Consider the following 24,196-nt stretch of genomic DNA (forward strand, 5'->3'; position numbering starts at 1 on the left):
GGGGAGCGAGGGAGGGCGGGGGGAGCGAGGGAGGGCGGGGGAGCGAGGGAGGGCGGGGGAGCGAGGGAGGGCGGGGGAGCGAGGGGAGGGCGGGGGAGCGAGGGAGGGCGGGGGAGCGAGGGAGGGCGGGGGGAGCGAGGGAGGGCGGGGGGAGCGAGGGAGGGTGGGGGTGCGAGGGAGGGTGGGGGAGGGGAGCGAGAGGGGGGAGGGCAGGGAGAGGGAGGGAGAGAGGGTAAAGCAGGGAGAGACGGGGAGGGAGAGAGAGGGAGAGCGTGAGGAGAGGGGGAGGGAGAGTAAAGCAGGGAGAGACGGGGGAGGGAGAGAGAGAGGGTGAGGGAGGGAAAGAGTGACGGGGTGGGACAGGGAGGGAAAGAGTGAAGGGGTGGGAGAGCTTACCTTCTTCCTTCGCAGGGGTCCATCGGGCCACCTTCCCCCCCCCCCCGTTCTCTCTCTCCCCCCCCCGTCACGCTCTCTCTTCCCCCCCCCCCGTCGCGCTCTCTCTCTTCCCCCCGTCGCGCGCTCTCTTCCCCCCGTCGCGCGCTCTCTTCCCCCCCCGTCGCGCTCTCTCTCTCCCCCCCCCGTCGCGCTCTCTCTTTTCCCCCCCCCCGTCGCGCTCTCTCTTCCCCCCCCGTCGCGCTCTCTCTCCTCCCCCCCGTCGCGCTCTCTTCCCCCGTCGCTCTCTCTTCCCCCCCGTCGCTCTCTCTCTTCCCCCCCGTCGCACTCTCACTTCCCCCCCGTCGCTCTCTTCCCCCCCGTCGCTCTCTCTCTTCCCCCCCCAGTCGCTCTCTCTCTTCCCCCCCCAGTCGCTCTCTCTCTTCCCCCCCAGTCGCTCTCTCTCTTCCCCCCAGTCGCTCTCTCTCTTCCCCCCAGTCGCTCTCTCTCTTCCCCCCCCCAGTCGCTCCCTCTCTCTTCCAACATGCCCTCAAAAAAGCCTCTGCACCGCCCCCCCCCACTCGCTCTCTCTCTCTTCCCCCCCCACTCGCTCTCTCTCTTCCAACATGCCCTCGAAAAGTCTCTCTCCTCTCTCTCCCCCGTCTCTCTCTCTCTCCCCCATCTCTCTCTCTCCCCCAGTCTCCCTCTCTCCCTCAGTCGCTCTGTCTCTCCCCCCTCAGTCTCTCTCTCTCTCCCCTCAGTCTCTCTCTCTCCCCAGTCTCTCCCTCTCTCTCCACATCTCTCTCTCACCCCTCAGTCGCTCTCTCTCTCTATCTCCCCATTCTCTCTCTCTCCCCAGTCTCTCTCACACTCCCAATTTCTCTCTCTCACACTCCCAGTCTCTCTCTCACACTCCCAATCTCTCTCTCACACTCCCAATCTCTCTCTCTCCAACTCCCAATCTCTCTCTCTCTCTCACATTCCCAATCTCTCTCTCACACATTCCCAATCTCTCTCTCTCACACTCCCAATCTCTCTCACTCCCAATCTCTCACTCCCAATCTCTCTCTCTCACTCCCAATCTCTCTCTCACTCCCAATCTCTCTCTCACACTCCCAATCTCTCTCTCTCACTCCCAATCTCTCTCTCTCACTCCCAATCTCTCTCTCTCACTCCCAATCTCTCTCTCTCACTCCCAATCTCTCTCTCTCACACTCCCAATCTCTCTCTCTCACACTCCCAATCTCTCTCTCACACTCCCAATCTCTCTCTCCTTCCCTCTCTCTGTCTCTCTCTCCTTCCCTCTTTCTCCTTCCCTCTCTCTCTCTCCTTCCATCTCTCTCTCTTTCCTTCCATCTCTCTCTCTCTCCTTCCCCCTCTCTCCTCCCCCCCCTCTCTCTCTCTCTCCTTCCCTCTCTCTCTCTCCTTCCCTCTCTCTCTCTCTCCTTCCCTCTCTCTCTTCCCCCCAGTCGCTCCCTCTCTCTCTTCCAACAACAACATGCCCTCGAGAAAGCCTCGGCACCGCCGGGCTCCCCCAGCTAGTTGACTATAAAGCATGTGGGATGTCAAGAAGACATGAACAGCACTATACAAATGCAACCTCATTCTATATGACCTGTGTGAGAATAAGGAGCGTGTTTAGAAGAGGTCCTAAATGTCAATCATTCTTGAAATTATCCTCATCTTGCTCCTTTCCCATAATGATTGGCTACTTTTGAAACTCCCAAATGATGAGAGATACAAATACTTATCTTTAAAGTAAAACATAAATGCCTTGAATTCTCCCCTCCCTAATAGTCCGAAGCATGAATGATCCTCCCCCGATTGTAGTGCTTCAGCCTGCATTTGTCCTTCAGTAAGTGTCAGTGAATGCAAAATTAATTATGGTCTGCTGGAGTATTTGCATGAAATTGCCTGGCCTTGCAGTTAATAAACCATGACCAGTGGGATTGGTGACATGGAATCTGAACCTGGTTAGCCCCGTCCCTGCCCAGCCTTCCACAGGACAATCGTCTGAGTGTATCCATACATTTGCAGGGACGATCTGCATTGGGGTTGGGGGGAGCAGTTAGAATTCCCCACGGTGGGAGAGATTTGTGGCTTGCTCCCCAATGCTCTACTTTTTTGACATTTGGATTAGTCACTCTTCACAGGCGCTGTTCGAGAATGTCAGGCAAACATACCTAGCCACTATAGCCAACGTACCTGCTATTCAAAAATCTTAAATGGGTTGTTCTATTCTGTAAAATACTGGCAAACACTGGTATCAACATACTGTCCTATTAGAGACATTTTGTTTTGCCGCAGGCAATATATTACAGTCAATGCTGGCAGACACGCTGAATGATGAGCAACTGGGGTTGGAAACAATGTGCTGAGTGCTACAATTCTATTTTGTATCTCAGTTCCCTTGTTTGTCCTTATTTGTTTAGGCTGATTTTACGGCTTTAAGGCTAGCTGATCAACGATATGACAAAATGGCCTGGAATATGCAATGCTTACAGCCAAATGTATAAACAGGCAACAGTGACAGGTTTATTCCCCCATCCCGAATCGCTATCTTGTTAGCAATGCTCTAGTGGTTTGTAGGAACATAGGAACAGCAGTAGGCCAGTCAGCCCCTCAAGCCTGATCTGCCATTCAATTAGATCATGGCTGATCTGTATCTCGGCTCCATTTACCTGCCTTGGTTCCATATCCTTGAATACCCATACCTAACTCAGTTTTGAAACAGCTTTTAGGGTGGGGGGTGAAATAGTTTCAGATTTCTACTACCCTTTGTGTGAAGAAGTGCTTTCTGACATCACCCCTGAACGGTGTAGCTCAAATTTTAGGATTATGCCCCCTTGCTCTGGACTCCCACCACCTGAGGAAATAGTTTCTCTCTGTCTACCCCATCAAATTCTTTAATCATCTTAAACACCTCAATTAAAACACCCCTTAATCTTCTATATTCAAACCAATACAAGCCTAGTCTATGTAACCTGTCGTCATAATAGAACCCTTTTAGCCCCGGTACCATTCTGGTGAATCTGTGCTGCATCCCCTCCAAGGCCAATATGTCCTTCTTGAGGTGCGGTGCCCAGAAGTGAACACAATACTCCAGATGTGGTCAAACCAGAGCTTTATACAACTGTAGCATAATGCCAACTGGGACCAGAGGATGCTAACTCCTCTACTGTTGGGTTGAAAAATCTGTTTAAAAAAAAGGCAGGTTTGGAATACACTTGCAAACAAAAATTTTTTGAAGACTATAACTAAACTAACCCACTCCTATGACAAAACCAAAGAATTTGCCCGAATTCAATGAGGGCATGATACAGAGAGCAGAAAGTGCAATGTTTTTAGCTAGGTGGAAAAACGATAAAACTGGTGCAAAGGTGCCATTTCTAGGGCTTTATGGGATTTGAGAGTAGAAGGCAACATGTACTATTGACCATCTACAAATTGCATGCCATGTTATGTGCTTCCTAAGAACCTGGTTTTCCAAGATCGATCAAACTGGCTTGAACTGCTACAGGGATGTAAATGATGATCAATGTTTTTTTTTTATAAAATGTAAAATTACTTCTCAAGCAGAGAAAGCCCTTGTATTTTGATGCCTTTTTTATGGTAGCAAGGGTTCAAAAACTAGTGTCTATCCTTCTTCAAGCCTCAGGGATAAGTGGGTTATTAGGGTGAAGATAGCTCCAAGAATGATATGCCACGTGACAAGGTCAGTTCCAAGTCAACCACCTTCTTTGGGGAGACGGTGTGCAATCTATATCATGTAAACATGTCTAGATTTCTCAGTAGTTTGGTTCGAGACTCGAGCAAGAGCCCTTTGCTCCTCTACCCATTTTCCCAAGGAGTATGTGGACTCCTTATTTTTTCTAACCAAATGTACCATCTCACACTTATCTACAGGAAACTCTCTGGTATCCGGCACCAACGGGACCGGGATGGTGCCGGTTGATTAAAAATTCCGGATGACGGAGAGGGTTATCTACCGAGGCTATTTTTAACAAACAAAGAGTCAGACTCCTGTTATTGAGGTGTTCGGACTTCTGACAGTGCCAAGAAGCCGAGTAGTGGCAGTTTGGAGAACTATCCCCACTGACTAACTCGGCCACCACGGGAGACTCGGACTCGGTCACATAGCCGGTTATTGAGGTGTTTTCGGAGTATGAATTTTGCTGGTTAATAGAGAATTCCGGATATTTAGGTGCCGTTTAAACGAGTTTCCTGTAATATTGAAATTTGTTTGCCAATTATGTGCCCATTCTGCAAGTTCATTAATTTCTTGTATTTTATCGCAGTCTTCCTCAGTGTTAACTATACTCCCCAATTTGGAGTCACCACAAATTTTGCAATTGTACTTCTGATTCCCAAGTACAAATCAGTTATGTAGTCCAAATCAATTATTTATTAAGTTATAGCTAAATTATAGCTGAACATTCCTAGCCAATGCTTATATTTGCAATATATGCATTTAAATACTGATATATGTATGGTTTACGAACTCTCTTTCTCCCCCCCCCCCCCCCCCCACCCTCCCGTCCCGTCCCGTCCCCAAAACACAACTGCAATTATGGCTTAATATAGTTATGGCAATGCAACAGTGCATGTAGTGGAGGAACGACTGACTGTATAGCTGTGTGAACAGGTTTCATGGTAGCCCAAAAGGCAGTGCCCCCCCCCCCCCCCACAGTTGGATAGTTTTTCATAGAACCCAAGGTGCTCTGCTGTACTGTGGCAGAAATTAAGGACATTCACCAATCATTATGCCAAACGGTGCAATGGATTTGCCTGAAGTGCAATTCTACAATAGCAACACACATCAAAACCACAAGACTGCTACCTAATTTTCTGAATGCATCAACAGAAATTACTATCGCCTGTACCAACAGTAGAATGTTTCTGCTCGCTCCTAGGAGGCACAATTTTTCCCTCTCTGGTTGATGGTGGAGAGAGGAGGCACAGGGAGCATTTATATGGTAATACGAACAGTAATCTCTTCCCTATGTAATAGACAGCACCATTAACTGACAACCCTCCTACTGAAATGGATTGTTTCCAATAGATCACTCCTTGTGATTTATAGATGTCCTGGGCACCTAACCTGAAAGCCTGCAGCCGACAAGAATGGCTGAATGGAAATCATCAGTTCTAAGTCTGTATTCAGGCCTTTTGAAAGATAGATACAAGTCATTGAAATGTCTAGGAATGCCTACCATCTTTGTCACAATCTGCACTAAAATATCATTTATTTTAAAAAAGAATCCCAGAAACCAGAGCAAGGAGGACCAATAAGCTGCAGTGTCACAAGATTACCATTTAGTTGCACAAGTAACATTAGCGGAAGTCTTTTGCACAGACAAAACATCGCAAGCAGCACGATCAAAGCTCTGCAGCCAGTCATTCCCTTTCATCACACCATCTAAAACATCTAAAGAACGGTGTGGGAAATCTCCCCCAATTCCAAAAAAGAAAAAATGTCTTCTTCATTGCTGTGCATAAACCACTGAATTTGATCTGAAAATCACACAGAACATGGTTAACAGACAGCCATTAAGAGAAAAGAAACTAAAGTTTCAATGAAAGAAATTTGAGATTGAATGCAAAAGGCTCCATGCAAATTTCTAGACAGTGATAAAATACAAGGATGAAAATTGAATTTGTGCAGCATCTTTGATGAACCTTAAATCGAAGATAGCTTAAAACCCCTCCACTGTCTCCCATCATCTACCTTTCTGAAATGTTCCCTTCCACTCCAACGTTCTCGAAAATGGAGCTGCCTCACCAGTACACAAATCTCCAACAAGTCCCTACAATGCGGTTTGTGCCCATAGCACAGAGACTACACTGATTAAAATGATTAATGACATATCTTTGTGGCTGTTGCCAAGGTTGTCTTTTTGTCCCTCCTCATCTTTCTCCATAATTCCACTGCCTGTCCAAAAATTACATTTTGGATGAATCAAAATTTCTTCCAACTCAATGCAAGCAAAACTAAAACCATCCATTTAGACTCCTGTCTGCTCCTGCTCACCTCTCCAATTATATCCGTCGGGCTCCACAATTTCCATCTTGGACTAGGTCTGGTAGTGGACACCTGGTTTGATAAACTACTTAAGTTTTCTTCCCCATAGCCTTAGCTTCCAAAACGCCCTGTCTTCCTGTTATAGAATCAGAGAATGGTTATGGCACAGAAGGAGGCCATTCGGCCCGTCGAATCAGCGCCGGCTCTCTGCAAGACAAGTTCAGCTAGTCCCACTCCCCCACCCTTTCCCCGTAGCCCTGCAAAAATGTTTTCTTCAGGTTTTGAAAGCCACGATTAAATCTGCCTCCGCCACCCTCAGGCAGTGCATTCCAGATCCTAACCACTCGCTGCGTAAAAATGTTTTTCCTCATATTGCCTTTGGTTCTTCCGCCAATCACCTTAAATCTGTCCCCTCTAGTTCTTGACCTTTCTGCCAATGGGAACAGTGTCTCTCTTCTCTCTATCTGATCCCTCATGATTTTGAATATATTTATCAAATCGACTCTCAACCATCTCTGCTCTAAGGAGAACAACCCCAGCTTCTCCAGTCTATCCACGTAACTGAAGTCCCTCATCCCTGGAACCATTCTTGTAAATCTTTTCTGCACCCTCTCTAAGGCCTTCACATCCTTCCTAAAGTGCGGTGCCCAGAATTGGACACAATACTCCAGCTGAGGTCAAATCAGTGTTTTATAAAGGTTCATCATAACTTCCTTGCTTTTGTACACTATGGGCTGGATTTTCATTCAGGAGTCGGGTAGGAGGCGGGACTACAACTTTCGGGGTTGTAGTCCCGCCTCCATCAAGATGCGGCCAATCTATGCGATTTTAACTTGATTGACCTTGTTGAGCCCGCGCAGGCCAATTAAGGGCCACCCGGCAACAGGTGATGTCACAGACTGAAATTTCATCTGTCAAGAGGTGTTGACAGATGAAATATCAGCATTTCACAGTTGTTTGAAGCCGTCAAACACTGACAGTCTTACTTCTAACCTGAGTCCTTCTCCACAGACTCAGTTAGAAATCTCTCCTGCGCAGAAAGCTGCAGGCTGTCACTTTTGACAGTTCGCAGCCATTCTGCTTTCTGTGCCGGTGAGATGAGGGACTCCTGAGACCTAAAGGAAGGAAGGCTGTAAAGGTAAGAAAAGGAAATTTAAACTTCTTTAAACACTTTATTGCACTCATGCACACATCACTCACCTGAACACCGACATCTCGACCCCTTCAAGTCCTTCAATTCGACGGCCCGCCTCGCAAACTTGGCATGGTTTGGCGCCTTCGGGAATCCCACACTTCAGCATTAAAAATAGGGATAAGGCTCAAAACTGCCCGTTAACTACCTGTTAACAGGCAGTTAATTGGCACTAATTCCTTCCCGTCTCGGGTAGGCGGGTCCCAGTGCGGGGCGGGTACCTGCCTCCTTTGAAACTGGCATGGAGGCGGGTGCGGAATGGGGTCGGGACCCGATTTCGGGATTTTAACCCCCCCCACACGCCTCCAATCCCAACTCCACGGCCCAATGAAAATCCTGCCCTATGCCTCTATTTATAAAGCCCAGGATCCCATATGCTTTTTTAACCACTTTCTCAACTTGCCCTGCCACCTTCAACTATTTGTGCACATATACCCCTAGGTCTCACTGTTCCTGCACCCCCTTTAGAATTGTACCTTTTAGTTTATATTGCCTATCCCCATTCTTCCTACCAAAATGTATCACTTTGCACTTTTCTGCGTTAAATTTCATCTGCCACATGTCTGCCCATTCCACCAGCCTGTCTACGTCCTCTTGAAGTCTATCACAATCCTCCTCACTCTTCACTATACTTCAAAGTTTTGTGTCATCTGCAAATTTTGGAATTGTGGCCTGTACACCCAAGTCCAAGTCATTAATATCTATCAAGAAAAGCAGTGGCCCTAGTACCGACCCGAGAATATCACTGTGTACCTTCCTCCAGTCCGAAAAACAAGCGTTCACCACTACTCGGTTTCCTATCACTTAGCCAATTTCGTATCCATGCTGCCACTGGCCCTTTTATTCTAGGACTTTTATTACAGGAAACTCTTTTTTAACCGGCACCTAAATATCCGGAAATCTCTTAACCGGCAAAATTCAGGAGTAGGTTCAGTTAAGTTTTACTATATATTAGTGACCGTGTAACCGGGGTTCCTGGATCTGTGGCCATGTAACCGGGGTTCCTGCACCTGTGGCCATGCAACAGGGACTCCTGCATCTGTGGTCGTGTAACCGGGACTCCTGCACCTGAGACCATGTACGGGGCTCTCGTACCTTGGTAAGTATACCTCTCTGTAATCCGGACTTTTGGATCAACCGGCACCACGCCGGTCCCGGATAAAAAAAGTTTCCTGTATGTGGCACTTTGTCGAACGCCGTTTGGAAATCCATGTACACATCAACCGCATTGCCCTCATCAACCCTAAATGTTACCTCATCAAAAAACTCAATCAAGTTAGTTAAACACGATTTGCCTTTAACAAATCCATGTTGGCTTTCCTTAATTAATCCACACTTGTCCAAGTGACCGTTAATTTTGTCCCAGATTATCGTTTCTAAAAGCTTCCCCACTACTGAGGTTAAACTGACTAGCCTATAGCTGCTGGGTTTATCCATACACCCTTTTTTGAACAAGGGTGTAACATTTGCAATTCTCCAGTCCTCTGGCACGACCCCCGTATCTAAGGAGGATTGGAAGATTATGGCTAGTACCTTTGCAATTTCCATCTTAACTTCCCTCAGCATCCTAGGATGCATCCCATCCAGTCCTGGTGACTTATCTACTTTAAGTACAGCCAGCCTTTCTAGTACGTCCTCATCAATTTTTATCATATCCAGTATATCAACTACCTCCTCTTCCACTATGACTTTGGCAGCATCTTCTTCCTTGGTAAAGGCAGATGCAAAGTACTCATTTAGTACCTCAGCCATGCCCTCTGCCTCCATGCGTAGGTCTCCTTTTTGGTCCCTAATTGGCCCCACCCCTCCTCTTACTACCCATTTACTATTTATATACCTATAGAAGACTTTTTGACTCCCTTTTATGTTAGCTGCCAATCTATTCTCATACTCTCTCTTTGCCCCTCTTCAGCCTGGTTTCTCACTTGTATTCTTAACCTGACATCTGTCAAATGCCCCCTTTTTCTGTGTCTATCTCTTTCATCATCCAGGGAGCTCCGACTTTGGTTGCCCTACCTTTCCCCTTTGTGGGAATGTACCTCGACTGTACCCGAACCATCTCCTCTTTAAAGGCAGCCCATTGTTTCACTAGTTTTGTCTGCCAATCTTTGATTCCAATTTACCTGTGCCAGATCCATTCTTAACCCACTGAAAGTGGCCTTCCTCCAATTAAGTATTTTTACTCTAGATTGCCCTCTGTCCTTTCCCATAGCTAATCTAAACCTTATGATACTACGATCACCGTTCCCTAAATGTTCCCCTACTGACACTTACTCCACCTCATTCCCCATATGGCCCCATCTACCCATTCTTTCTTCCCATTTGCTTTCCATTTTTTCTTCTCCACATCCACATGGTAAAGCATGGGAAATAATATAAGTGTTGCTATAGTACACATAATTGAGTGGCCAGGAGAAAAACAAACTCAGTAAAAGACCTTGTCTAAGCAATTCTAAAAGCAACACAGTTGGGAGATCAAAAGCTAATTGACAGCAATTTCCCCAATTGATGCAGTGCGTCTCTTTCTACCCGTAGAGTACTTGCAAGTCTTGTGTTTCCACATCCTACATTAAACAGAAACGGTTTTTGTTTTAGTGAGAAGCACTTTGATTAGATATGCCAACACTGGCACTGAAGTACTTCATCCTAGCAACAGGCAGTCATATACAATGTGATTGTTTATCACTGAGAAACTTAAGTTACATCTTTCAAAGGGCTTGTTAAATGATTCTCAAAGGCAACTTGTTTGCAAATAAAGAATATGAAGAACACTAATTCTGAAGAATGGGAAGGGGAAAGACACTGATGCCAGCAAGAAATGCAAAGCAATGGCAAGACTTCAAGCTGAATTTCTTATATACTATGGAAGGACAAAGAATAATAAATCTCCACCAGGTAGTAAGAACAAAGACTCAAACTTGTTTGCATGAATTTTCTCCCAATGAATAACAGATATATACTTAATGCAAATGACACAGAATTAGAACATAAGAAATAGGAGCAGGAATAGGCCACTTGGCCCCTCGAGCCTGCTCCGCCAGTCAATAAGATCATGGCTGATCTTGGGCTCAAAGCTACTTCCCTGCCTGCTCCCCATAACCCTTCACTCCCTTATCTTGTAAAAATCTGTCTATCTCCACCTTAAATGTATTTAATGACCCAGCCTCCACGGCTCTCTGGGGCAGAGAATTCCACAGGTTTACGACCCTCAGAGAAGAAATTCCCCCTCATCTCAGTTCTAAAAGGGCGACCCTTTACCCTGAATTTATTAACAAAGCAATACTTTATAGCTATGCGGACAGCTAACCAGCCTTTTGGGTCCACTGGAGGAAAAAGCCTAGAATATATACAGACATGATTTGGGAGACCTGGTGACCAGCTTTTGAGTTTGCTGAAGAAATTAAGATGTTGAAATAATCTCAGCCATCCATAAATGATTTCACATATTGTATGCTCAAGTCAAAATTTTTTCAAGTAAAACAAAACAAAAATATTACAGATGTTAGAACCTTATGAATAGCACTTCTGTTTCAGAGAAATTAAGTTAAAGGCATTATTTCAGGTGTAACATTTTACCTTCAAGAGTGAGCAGGTTACGTAAACATACTAAAACCACCATTGGCACAGGCCTCAACCAGACTAACAAGTAAGACTTCCCAGTTAAGCATAAAAGTCATCACCTTAAGACCACAGGCACCAACGTCTTGCTCCACTGATAACCATTTACCTTTCTGTAATTACAAGGATAAATAGGAATGCAGATATAATGGAAAGTTTCAGCTGTGCTCTGCTTACCAGTTTTGCTTGTTGTGCATTCATAGGATCAGAATATTGCAGCAGTGCTTGAAACTGATTATTCTTTGTAAATGTAATGATTTTCAGTACCGGCCCAAACTTGGAAAAAATCTTTTTAAAAAAAGGAAAAAGAATGCAATTATTATCCATCAACGGTCGAGTTGAAATCTACACACAAAACAATGTGAAGCATAAACGCACCTGATAAAGTACATCCAGAGTGACTGGATAGTACATGTTGTCAATAATTACTCTGAGTACTGGGCTCTGAGCTGGCGTCACTGCACTCTCACTGACTGTAGTTCCAGTAAGGGGGGTACTTGCCGTCTGCACAGCAGTTACAGCCTGAAGAACTGCTTGGGCACGCTGAAAGCAGTAACACACAATTAGAGTTTTCCATTTCACCATCAGCTATTTTATGTTAATGTGTTAATTCAGATATATAATTTTTACAACTACAATCAAATAATTTTTACTTTGCCCAAATTAGGGGAAAAAAAATTTTAAGTGGGGAAGGGAAGGAGAAAAAAAAAAGTATGTTTCTGTATGTCAGTTTTAAAAATGAATACTGTCTACTCAGAATTTAAAGCCGCTTCATTCAAATGATCTGTTAAGTTTATTGAGCACTAAATTCAAACTTGGGTGTTATTTACATTGCTTATTAATTCAATTTACAAAATAATTCAATTTTTTAGTGGACAAAATGGATTAGTAGACTATATACCAAGCATATTTACAGCAGCACATAGCTCATTAAAAATGATTCACAATTTAAGTGCGTTAACTGCAATAGAACCTTCCTCCCAAAGGCAAGCTTTGAATGTTACAAGTGGTAGATGAAAATCTCATGGCCAGTTTATGATGGGCCACCGGAGGTAGGCAGAACCATGCAAATAATAAACTGCCAGATTCTATACATCTGGCACCATGTATGGAGTCTCTTAAGGTCAATTATACACAGCAATACTAAATGACAAATTCTGTTCATCCTATAGCGCAAAGGAAATCAATAATGTGGTTGTTTCATCAATTTCTAGTGTGCATTCAATTTTCATAGAAATTTCAGCCCAGGCCAGTCTATGTATCATAGATAGATGTGTCAGCGATTGCTTGTATTGGAGCTATCTACCGTAATCCCATTTCCTTGACCTGTATCTATTAACATTTTTTCTCTTGGAGTGCTTCCAATTCCCCTTAAATGTAGTGACTGGCTCAGCTGCAATTCACTTGAAGCAATGCATTCCATATTCTAATAGCTGCATGACAAATATCTAATATCCCTTTATGCTTTTAGTACTAATCCTAAATTTATACTCATTGATTCACAAACCAGAATAATTGTTCAGTATTTACCCTCTCAAATCCTTTCCAAACTTTAAATATTTCTATTAGATCCCCCTTTAGCCCCCTGTTCAGATTTCCCCTGAACCTACTCTGCTTTGCTGAATACAGTTCTAGTTTAAGCCTATCATAACTATATCCTCTCACCCATGAATCATCCGAGTAATTCAGTGATGCACATTTTCTATGGTTCCAATATACATTTTATAATATGCCCAAAACTTCACAGTACTCCCAACTGTGGCATGATTATCTTGTACAGATCTATTCAATGCCCATATATAATCCCATTTTCCCCCATTTACATCTATTTCTACCCACAATTCTACTTTAAACAGCCAGCATATCTGAACCCTTAAGATGTCTATTCCTCTACTCCATTGCTTTTCCATTCTCTTACTTTTCCAAAATGTAGCAGTTCACATCTGTTAAACTGAATATGCCACATGTTCCCACTCTCCGAACTGATCTATGGCCTCCTGCATTCTTCCTTAGTTTGCCATACCTATTAATTTGATGTTGGCCGCAACTATCGATATCTGTCCCTCTACACCCATGCCCAAATCACTTATGTGCATGGAGAACAAAGAGAGGTCCCAACAGCAATCACTGGAGCACATCACTAGCTACATCTTCCTAATCCATTTTCACCTGCACTCTGCTTTCTATCCTTAAGCCATCCCATATCCATGTCACCACTTTACCGTTGATATAATTTTCATGATGAGTCTTTTACATGACATTAACAAACACCATTTAAAAGACCAAATATACAAAAGTAGCTGTATTCTATTTCTATGTGTTTATTAAATAATTTTCTCAATGAATTTGATTAACTTACTACACTTACTTTAATCGTATGCGCCCTTCAGATTTAATTTTTGACCTAATCTCCCGATTTATCCCTTGGGGGGGTTTAAGCCTTTTCCACACCCTCTTTACTCCTGGTTAAAATGTTTTAATCTGTACTAAATAGACAGCTCCTTTTTCCAGTTCTGACGAAGGGTCATCGACCTGAATCGTTAACTCTGTTTCTCTCTCTACAGATGCTGCCTGACCGGCTGAGTATTTCCAGCATTTTCTGTTTTTATTTCAGATTTCCAGCATCTGCAGTAGTTTGCTTTTGTATTTATCCTGCACGTTGTATTTTAAAGGTCTCACCATTGCACATACTTTCCTTGTTAAATTTCTATCACCTTTCTATCTTATAAAAATCTTATACTTAAAGTTCATATCTTTCACACCTTTCCTTCTACAAAAAAAGGAAGGCAAGCAGCTTTTTGGGGTTTAGAAAAATAAAACACATCTCCTAAGCTTTAACAAAGAGAAAAAGCAGGTCGCTCTTCTGCTCTCACCTTCTGCGCAATAACCTTTGAACCTAAAGCAGTTTAACGTGCAAATTTAGGAAGAGGCATTAGGTAAAGGTCATGGCAGAAATCCACTCAAACCCCAAATTTCAAATCCATAATCCCAAAAAACAAAACAGTTATGAGTGAAAGGCATACACACATGTAGCATTTTCACAATCACTGAACTAAATAACAACCTGGTTTAAAGCATTGTCTGTCTTCAACTCTTTATGATTTGAGTACTGGATGTAGATAGGCTGATTCCGAAGATGAGGTGTTACTGCAGTATAGTAATTCACCATGGTGATAGCTGCCTCTTCAGAAGCCATTTCCAAAAAAGCCTGCAAAATCACAAAGGAAGTTAACAGTGAGCACTAATTAAAAAATAGCAGTATCAAGCTTTTAGACAGTACAATTAAACAAATTCCAAAATAACATACCTGCTGCGTAGTCCCAGCATTTTCTGTTTTTAACTACAGATTTCCGACATCGTAAAATTAATTTTTATCTCAATGAATGAGAGATTGCTAGTAACAGTTCCAATTCCCTCACATGGTTAACTCAATCTTACAGAACACGACAAATTACATTTTTGGCACTTTTACGCAAACCAATTGCAGCAGTAAAAAACCAGAGGTTTTAAAACAGATGGAGTCCTTTAGACCATTCATTTCCAAGCTATGGTAAAATGAAACATTGGCGATCATTTTTCCAGAGATAATCTGTATTTGGCTATTCCTCTCCTTTTCCTTACTATCTCCCAAAGCTATACAAGGATGAAATGTTTGGGAATAGCTGAACAGTGAATAACAGAAATTCATACATCCCTCACTATAAGGTAAAAAGAGGGATGAGGTCCTGCAGCAAGAATTTAGGGAGCTAGGTGAAGGATTAAAGAGCAGGACCTCAAGGGTTGTAATCTCTGGATTACTCCCAGTGCCACGTGCTAGTAAGTATAGAAATAGGAAGATAGAACAGATGAATGCGTGGCTAAAGGGATGGTGCAGGGGGGAGGGCTTTAGTTTCCTGGATCACTGGGTCTGCTTCTAGGAAAGGTGGGACTTGTACAAGTCGGACGGTTTACACCTGAACCAGAGGGGAACCAATATCCTTGCGGGGAGGTTTGCTAGCACTGCTGGGGGGGGTTTAAACTAACTTGGCAGGGGGATGGGGTACAGAGTGGAGCTATAGTAGGGGGTGATTTACAGCCAAATACAGAGGGAAAAACAAGTCAGCTGGGAAGGCAAAGCAAATATGTGAAGGCAAAAGAGAATATGGCAGGGCTGGAAGGCATTTATTTTAATGCAAGGAGTCTTGCAAATAAGGTGGATGAACTGAAGTTGTTGTTGAACACATGGGAGTACGATATTGTTGCTATCACGGAGACATGGTTGAGGGAGGGTCAGGACTGGCAGCTCAATATTCCGGGGTATAGAATCTTCAGGCGAGACAGAGGGGGGTGTAAAAGGGGAGGGGGTGTTGCAATATTAATTAAGGAGTCAATTACTGCTGTAAGGAGGGATGATATATTAGCGGGTTCCTCTAATGAGGCCATATGGGTAGAACTTAAAAACAAAAAAGGGGGCAAGCACTTTGCTGGGAGTGTACTATAGGCCCCCAAACAGTCAGGGGGAGATAGAGGAACAGATATGTAGGCAAATCTCAGAAAAGTGCGAAAATAATAGGGTAATAATAGTGGGGGATTTCAACTTCCCCAATATAAATTGGGATAGTCAGAGTGTGAAAGGCTTAGAGGGTGCAGAATTCTTAAAGTGCATCCAGGAGAGCTTTTTGAGCCAACATGTAGAAAGTCCTACAAGAGAGGGGGCGGTACTGGACCTAATTCTGGGGAATGTAGCCGGGCAAGTGGTGGAAGTGTCAGTAGGAGAGCATTTTGGCGACAGTGACCACAATTCGGTGAGATTTAAGGTGGCCATGGAAAAAGACAAAGACGGCCCGGAAATAAGGGTTCTAAATTGGGGGAAGGCCGATTTTAATATGATAAGGCAGGATCTGGCCAAATTGGACTGGGAGCAGCTACTTATAGGAAAATCCGCATCAAAACAGTGGGAGACTTTCAGAAGGGAAATAGAGAGAGTACAACGCCAACATGTTCCTGTAAAGGTCAAGGGTGGGACCAACAAGCAAAGGGAACCTTGGATGACAAGGGATATACAAAAATGCATTAGAAATAAAAGGGGGGCTTTTGGCAGTTACAAAAGACTAAAGACGGAAGAAGCCCTAGAGGAGTATAAAAAATGCAGGGGCATACTTAAAAAAGAAATTAGGAGGGCGAGGAGGGGCCATGAAATAACACTGGCGAGCAAAATAAAGGAAAATCCTAAGATGTTTTATAAGTATATTAAGGGCAAGAGGATAACCAGGGAAAGGGTAGGGCCCATTAGGGACCAAAGTGGCAATCTGTGTGTAGAGCCAGATGATGTAGGCGGGGTTTTAAATGAATTTTTTGCATCTGTGTTCACTATGGAGAAAGACGATGCAGACATAGAAATCGGGCAAGGGGGCTGTGACATACTTGAACATATTAGCATCGAGAGGGAGGAGGTGCTAGCGGTTTTAGCAGGCCAAAAAGTGGATAAATCCCCAGGCCCAGACGAGATGTATCCCAGGCTGCTGTGGGAGGCAAGGGAGGAGATTGCAGGGGCTCTGACACAAATTTTCAGAACCTCTCTGGCCACAGGGGATGTACCAGAGGACTGGAGAACAGCTAACGTAGTACCATTATTCAAGAAGGGTAGCAGGGATAAACCAGGGAATTACAGGCCAGTGAGCCTAACATCTGTGGTAGGGAAATTATTGGAAAAAATTCTGAGGGACAAAATTAGTCTCCACTTGGAGAGGCAAGGATTAATCGGGGATAGTCAGCATGGCTTTGTCAAGGTAAATCATGTCTGACAAATCTGATTGAATTTTTCGAGGGGGTGACTAGGGGGGTGGATGAGGGAAATGCTGTGGATGTGGTTTACATGGACTTCAGTAAAGCTTTTGACAAAGTCCCGCATAGGAGACTGGTCAAGAAGGTAAGAGCCCATGGGATCCAGGGTGCCTTGGCGCGTTGGATCCTAAACTGGCTGAGTGGCAGGAGGCAGAGGGTGATGGTCGAAGGTTGCTTTTGTGACTGGAAGCCTGTGTCCAGTGGGGTACCTCAGGGATCGGTGCTGGGTCCCTTGTTGTTTGTGATCTACATAAATGATTTGGATGAGAATGTAAAAGGTATGATCAGTAAGTTCGCAGATGACACGAAAATTGGTGGGGTGGTAAATTGTGAGGAGGAAAGCCTCAGGCTACAGGACGATATAAACGGGTTGGTCAGATGGGCGGAAAAGTGGCAAATGGAATTTAACCCTGAAAAGTGCGAGGTGATGCATTTTGGACGGACAAATAAGGCAAGGGAATACACAATGAGTGGTAGGACCCTAGGAAGTACAGAGTGTCAGAGGGACCTTGGTGTACATGTACATAGATCCCTGAAGGCAGCGGAACAGGTAGATAAGGTGGTTAAAAAGGCATATGGGATACTTGCCTTCATTAGCCGAGGCATAGAATATAAGAGCAGGGAGGTTATGATGGAACTGTACAAAACGCTGGTGAGGCCACAGCTGGAGTACTGTGTGCAGTTCTGGTCGCCTCACTATAGGAAGGATGTGATTGCTTTGGAGAGGGTGCAGAGAAGATTCACCAGGATGTTACCTGGGATGGAGCGCCTCAGCTATGAAGAGAGGCTGGACAGGCTGGGGTTGTTTTCCTTGGAGCAAAGAAGGCTGAGGGGGGACCTGATTGAGGTGTACAAAATGATGAGGGGCATAGATAGGGTAGACAAAGAGGAACTTTTCCCCTTAGTAGGGGGGTCAATAACAAGGGGGCATAGATTCAGGGTAAGGGGCAGGAGATTTAGAGGGGATTTGAGGAGGAACTTTTTCACCCAGAGGGTGGTTGGAAGGTGGAACTCAATGCCTGAAAGGGTGGTAGAGGCAGGAACCCTCACAACATTCAAGAAGCATTTGGATGAGCACTTGAAATGCCATTGCATACAAGGCTATGGACCAAATGCTGGAAAATGGGATTAGACTGGACAGGGATGGATGGGCGGCGCAGACACGATGGGCCGAAGGGCCTCTTTCTGTGCTGTAAAACTCTATGACTCTAATATAATACATATTACAATCCAGATCTTTGCACATCTTATCTCCCCTCATTTGCTTTTTTGTCACAAATTTCTTAGAACAGTCAAAGGAAGTTCACGTGGCATTTTCCCCCCAAATTGTGCTATTGAAATTATTCACATCCAGATGTTTGCATTATGTAAACTATATAAAAATGTTATGAAGGTGTGTTATATAGAGCATGCAGTAAAATACAGGAAACTTTCTGGTATCCGGCACTGACAGGACCGAGCTGGTGCCGTTAGATCAAAACTGCCGTATAAACCAGCGCTAATGTTTAAACATAGAGCTTTTCAGCTCCGTGTGAATCAACAAACCCTGTTGCTTAGCAACAGCTTCAAAACAGTCGGCTGCAGCTCCAAGTGTCTCTAGCTGAAGCTGTTGCTTAGCTACAGACCTTGCAGAGCCTGACTGGGGGGAAAAAAAGCAACGGGAAGTAAAAAAACTTATAGAAAACGGCTCCTGAATTTTGCCGGTAGATAGAGCTTTCCGGACTTTTAACCTCCGGTTAAACGAAAGTTTCCTGTAAATCTTTAACTGCAGATCAAGTCACCTAATTATCCACTTTGGTGTCAAAAACAGGAAGGCAGATTATCTGAATGGCAATAGATTGGGAGAAGCGGAAGTGCAATGAGACCTGGGTGTCCTTGTGCACCAGTCGCTGAAGGTAAGCATGCAGGTGCAGCAGGCGGTTAAGACGACAAATGGTATGTTGGCCTTCATAGCGAGAGGATTCGAGTGCAGGAGCAAAGATGTCTTGCTGCAGTTGTACAGGGCCTTGGTGAGACCACATCTTGAGTATTGCGTGCAGTTTTGGTCACCTTATCTGAGGAAGGATGTTCTTGCCATGGAGGGAGTGCAGCGAAGATTCACCAGGCTGATACCTGGGATGGCAGGAATGACGTTATGAGGAGAGATTGGGTCAATTGGGCTTGTACTCGCTGGAGTTTAGAAGAATGAGAGGGGATCTCATTGAAACTTATAAAATTCTAACAGGACTGAACAGACTAGATGCAGGAAGGGTGTTCCCGATGGTCAGGGAGTCCAGAACCAGGGGTCACAGTCTAAGGATAAGGGGTAAGCCATTTAGGACAGAAATGAGGAGGAATTTCTTCACCCAGAGAGTGGTGAAGGAGTTAGATATATTTCTTAAGGCTAAAGGGATATGGAGAGAAGGCAGGAACAGGGTACTGAATTTGGATGATCAGCCATGATCTCATTGAATGGCCTACTCCTGCTCCTATCTTCTATGTTTCTATGTCGCAGTCATCAGATGTCAGCAGCACATATGCATCTCAATATCGAGAAAACTCTAACGTTATAGAGCCCTTTTCACTAATGAGCAGGTGCAAATGCCATAATTGTCTAAAACATACTACCCAACGTATAGGGAAAAGGAACTAAAATATTTGAATAGGTATATTATGATTACTCAAGATTAGCAGTTGCTCATACTTTTTAATCTGGTTAAATGTCACCACACCATTAAGATAACCGCAGCCACTTTGTGCAGTTGGACATGCTTGTACCACAATTTTTCAGAGAAAGGAGAAATTCAAGTATGGGTGAAGGTACTTTTCATTTCGACTGTTAAAAGCTTTAAAACTAGCTACATAATTAAAGATAAAACTTCAGAACCTAGTGAACATTACTCACATCAAGCATCCTTATTAAAGCATCAACTGCAGTTCTAGACACATTTGCTTTAAAATGATTATACTTGTGGCCAGCAATTCATTCCAGGTTGTACATACCTGGTTTTTCCCTTTCAGCATCAGAATGTTGGTAACCTTTCCAAATGGCAAGCCCAAAGCTATGACCTCAGTTTCCATTACTTCACTGGGCAGTTTCCTAATATGGAGGACACGGGATGGAGCACCGACCATCTTATCGTCACCTTTAAATTTCTTGCTGTCATTGCCATTAGCTGCAGAACATTAGTAAATGTTACACTTGTTTAAAAACAGCAGTGAAACAATCTTTTGCCACATGAAAAAAAAACTGTCCTCCAGCTTTACTACACTTAATTTTGAAAAACTTGAGTAGAAACTACTAGAAGCTTAAAAAAATAGTACAGCTAACGGAATGTTACTGATGTATCCTGGCAAATTAGCTACGCTGTACATGGTCAGATAGTGCAATCAAAATTCAGTTCGCAGTCACATAGCTCAGAGCAAAAATTTTACTGCAAGCCAAGGCTTTGGGGAGAGGCAGAGACTTTCAAGCAAAGACTTATTTTAGTCTGGAGAGATGGTGCAGGAGGGAGGGGTTTGGATTCCTGGGGCATTGGGGCCGGTTCTGGGGGAGGTGGGACCTGTACAGGCCGGACGGGTTGCACCTCAACAGAGCCGGTACCAACATCCTTGCGGGAAGGTTTGCTAGTGCTGTTGGAGAGGGTTTAAAGTAAGTTGGCAGGGGGATGGGCACCAGATGTAGCATTAGAAAGGAGAAACAAAGGGCACAAAGGATTGGGAGAGACAGATAGCACTAAGGTAAGAAATAGTAAGGTATTAGGTGGGGCCAGACTAAGGCGGAACACAGGATGGCCTAAGGTAGGTTTATAGTGCATGTATGTGAACGCACGAAGCATAGTAAACAAAGTTGGTGAGCTGCAGGCGCAAATAGCCACATGGGAATATGGTGCCGTGGCAATAACGGAGACCTGGCTCAAAAAAGGGCAGGATTGGGTACTAAATATTCCTGGATATAGGGTGTTCAGGAAAGATAGGAGGTGGTGTGGCAGTATTGGTTAAGGAGAATGTTAGTGCTAGAGAGAGAGGATGTCCTGGAGGAGTCGAGGACAGAATCTATATGGCTACAGTTAAGAAATAATAGAGGTGCCATTACACTACTAGGTGTATTCTATAGGCCACCAACTAGTGGGAAAAATATGGAGGAGCAAATTTGCAGAGAAATTACAGAGAGATGCTAGAACTATAGAGTAGTGATAATGGGGGACTTCAACAATCCCAATATAGACTGGGATAGTAATAGTGTAAAGGGCAGCATTTCTGAAGTGTGTTCAGGAGAACTTTCTTGATCAGTACATTTCCAGCCCAACAAGGAAGGAGGCATTGCTGGATCTGGTTCTGGGGAATGAGGCGGGTCAAGTGGAGCAAGTGTCAGTGGGGGAACATTTAGGGAACAGTGATCATAGTATCATAAAGTTTAGATGAGATATGGAAAAGGACAGGGAGCAATCTAGAGTAAAAATAATTAATTGGCGGAAGGCCAATTTCAGTGGGATGAGAACAGATCTGGCCCGGGTAAATTGGAATCAAAGATTGGTAGGCAAAACTGTAGTGGAACAACAGTTTTAAAGAGTAAATTTTAAATACAAAATTAATTTAAAGAGGAAATAGTTTGGGTATAGTCGAGGTACATTCCCAGTAGGGGGAAAGGTGGGGCAACTAAAGTCAGAGCTCCCTGGATGACGAAAGAGAGTAAGATGAAGCAGAAAAAGGGGACGTATGACGTGTCAAGTCAAGAATACATCGGAGAATCAGGCTAAATATAGAAAGTTCAGAGAAGTGAAAAACTAAATAAAAGGGGCAAAGGGAGGGTATAAGAATAGAATGGTAGCTAACATAAAAGGGAATCATAGCAAGAGAGGGGGTGGGGCCAATTAGGGACCAAAATGGAGACCTACGCATGGAGGCAGAAGGTATAGCTGAGGTACTAAATTGAGTACTTTGCATCTGTCATCACCAAGGAAGAAGATGCTACCACAGACAGTGAAGGAGGAGGTAGTTGAGATACTGGATGAGATAAAAATTGATAAAGACGAGGTACCAGAAAGGCTGGCTGTACTTAAAGTAGAGAAGTCACCAGGACCGGATGCGATGCATCTGAGGACGATGAGGGAAGTGAAGGAAGAAATCGCGGCGGTACTGGCCATAATCTTCCAAACCTCCTTAGAAACGGGGATGGTGCCAGAGGACTGGAGAATTGCAAATGTTACATCATTGTTCAAAAAAGGGTGTAAAGATAAACCCAGCAACTACAGGCCAGTCAGTTTAACCTCAGTAGTGGGGAAGCTATTAGAAACAATAATCAGGGACAAAATTAACAGTCACTTGAACAAGTGTGGATTAATTAAGGAAAGCCAGCACGGATTTGTTAAAGGCAAATCGTGTTTAACCAACTTGATCAAGTTTTTTGATGAGGTAACAGAGAGGGTTGATGAGGGCAATGCGGTTGGCGTGGTGTACATGGATTTCTAAAAGGCGTTTGACAAAGTGCCACATAATAGGCTTGCCAGCAAAGTTGAAGCCCATGGAATAAACGAGACAGTGGCAGCATGGATACGAAACTGGCTAAGTGACAGGAAACAGAGTAGTGGTGAACAGTTGTTTTTCGGACTGGAGGATAGTATACAGTGGTGTCCCCCAGGGGTCGGTTCTAGGACCACTGCTTTTCTTGATATATATTAATTACTTGGATGTGGGTGTACAGGGCACAATTTCAAAATTTGCAGATGACACAAAACTTGGGAAGTATAGTGAACAGTGAGGAGGATAGTGATAGGCTTCAAGAGGACAGAGACAGGCTGGTGGAATGGGCGGACATGTGGCAGATTTCAAGGGGACATACAGGCTGGTGGAATGGGCGGACATGTGGCAGATTTCAAGGGGACATACAGGCTGGTGGAATGGGCGGACATGTGGCAGATGAAATTTAACGCAGAAAAGTGCGATGTGATACATTTTGGTCGAAAGAATGAGAGGAAATATAAACTAAAGGGGATGCATGAACAGAGACCATGGGGTATATGTGCACAAATCGTTGAAGGTAGCAGGGCAGGTTGAGAAAGCAATTAAAAAAGCTTACAGGATCCTTGGCTTCATGAAGGGGCATAGAGTACAAAAGCGTGGAAATTATGATGAACCTGTATAAAACACTGGCTTGGCCTCACTGGAGTATTGTGTCCAATTCTGGACACCGCACTTTAGGAAGGATGTGAAGGCCTTGGAGAGGGTGCAGAAAAGATTTACGAGAATGATTCCAGGGATGAGGGACTTCAGTTACTTGGATAGACTGGAGAAGCTGGGGTTGTTCTCCTTGGAACAGAGAAGATCGAGAGAAGATTTGATATTGGTGTTCAAAATCATGAGGGATCTGGACAGAGTAGAGAGAGAAACCATTCCCATTGGCAGAGGGGGGTCGAGAACCAGAGGACACAGATTTACGATGATTGGCAAAAGAATCAAAGGCGACATAAGAAAAAACTTTTTTACGCAGCGAGTGGTTAGGATCTGGAATGCACTGCCTGAAAGGGTGGTGGAGGCAGACTCAATCACGGCTTTCAAAAGGGAGTTGGAGAAGTACCTGAAAGAAAAAAAAATTGCAGGGCTACGGGGAAAGGGCAGGGGAGTGGGACTAGCTGAGGTGCTCTTGCAGAGAGCTGGCACAGGCCGAATGGCCTTCTTCCGTACTGTAACCAGTCTATGATTCTAGTTAAATCCAAATTTTAGACATTAGAATTTTCAGCTAAAGGGGGAAAATGGTAGACGATTTATTTTTTTCTACCGAAAGCATGACAGAATAGTGGCCAGATTATACGGTGATGAGGTATTTTCTGTACAAGTGTGACCATCAACATTTTAAATGGAAGGGGTTGACACAAAGTGTAACAAAAATACAACAGGAAGTCAACTGGTGCAGACAGAAAGTGCTCACAGAATATTTAAAATATAAAGTGCACAATTTGTAAAGTCTTTAAAAATTATTTCATTTTATGATTTTCTCTTTCAAAATAAAACCACAACATGGGAGTCTACATCCAAAACTAATGTGATAATTTACCTCTATTCAAATCGTTTATAACTGCTCATTAGCAATGTATTTTAATTTTAAAACAATTAAATAACTGCATAAGAACAAAATTAATATATCCTAATTCTTTGGACCAGACATGCAAGATTGACTGTTTCCAGTTAAT

The 24,196-nt window shown here is 44.0% G+C and overlaps 1 protein-coding gene across 1 annotated transcript in view; it reads right to left on the minus strand.

Annotated features, from left to right (window-relative positions):
* ptbp2a (polypyrimidine tract binding protein 2a) overlaps positions 1–24,196 on the minus strand; it is a 69,091-nt gene that overhangs the window by 25,903 nt on the left and 18,992 nt on the right. Inside the window, 4 exon segments of the mRNA XM_085983270.1 lie at positions 11,382–11,492; positions 11,583–11,747; positions 14,269–14,412; positions 20,010–20,182. Coding sequence (XP_085839396.1) covers positions 11,382–11,492; positions 11,583–11,747; positions 14,269–14,412; positions 20,010–20,182 — 593 coding nt within the window.

This window comes from Somniosus microcephalus, chromosome 3 (genome assembly GCF_052327205.1).
Source record: "Somniosus microcephalus isolate GS21.2 chromosome 3, FLI_Smic_1.0, whole genome shotgun sequence".
Classification (NCBI taxonomy): domain Eukaryota; kingdom Metazoa; phylum Chordata; class Chondrichthyes; order Squaliformes; family Somniosidae; genus Somniosus; species Somniosus microcephalus.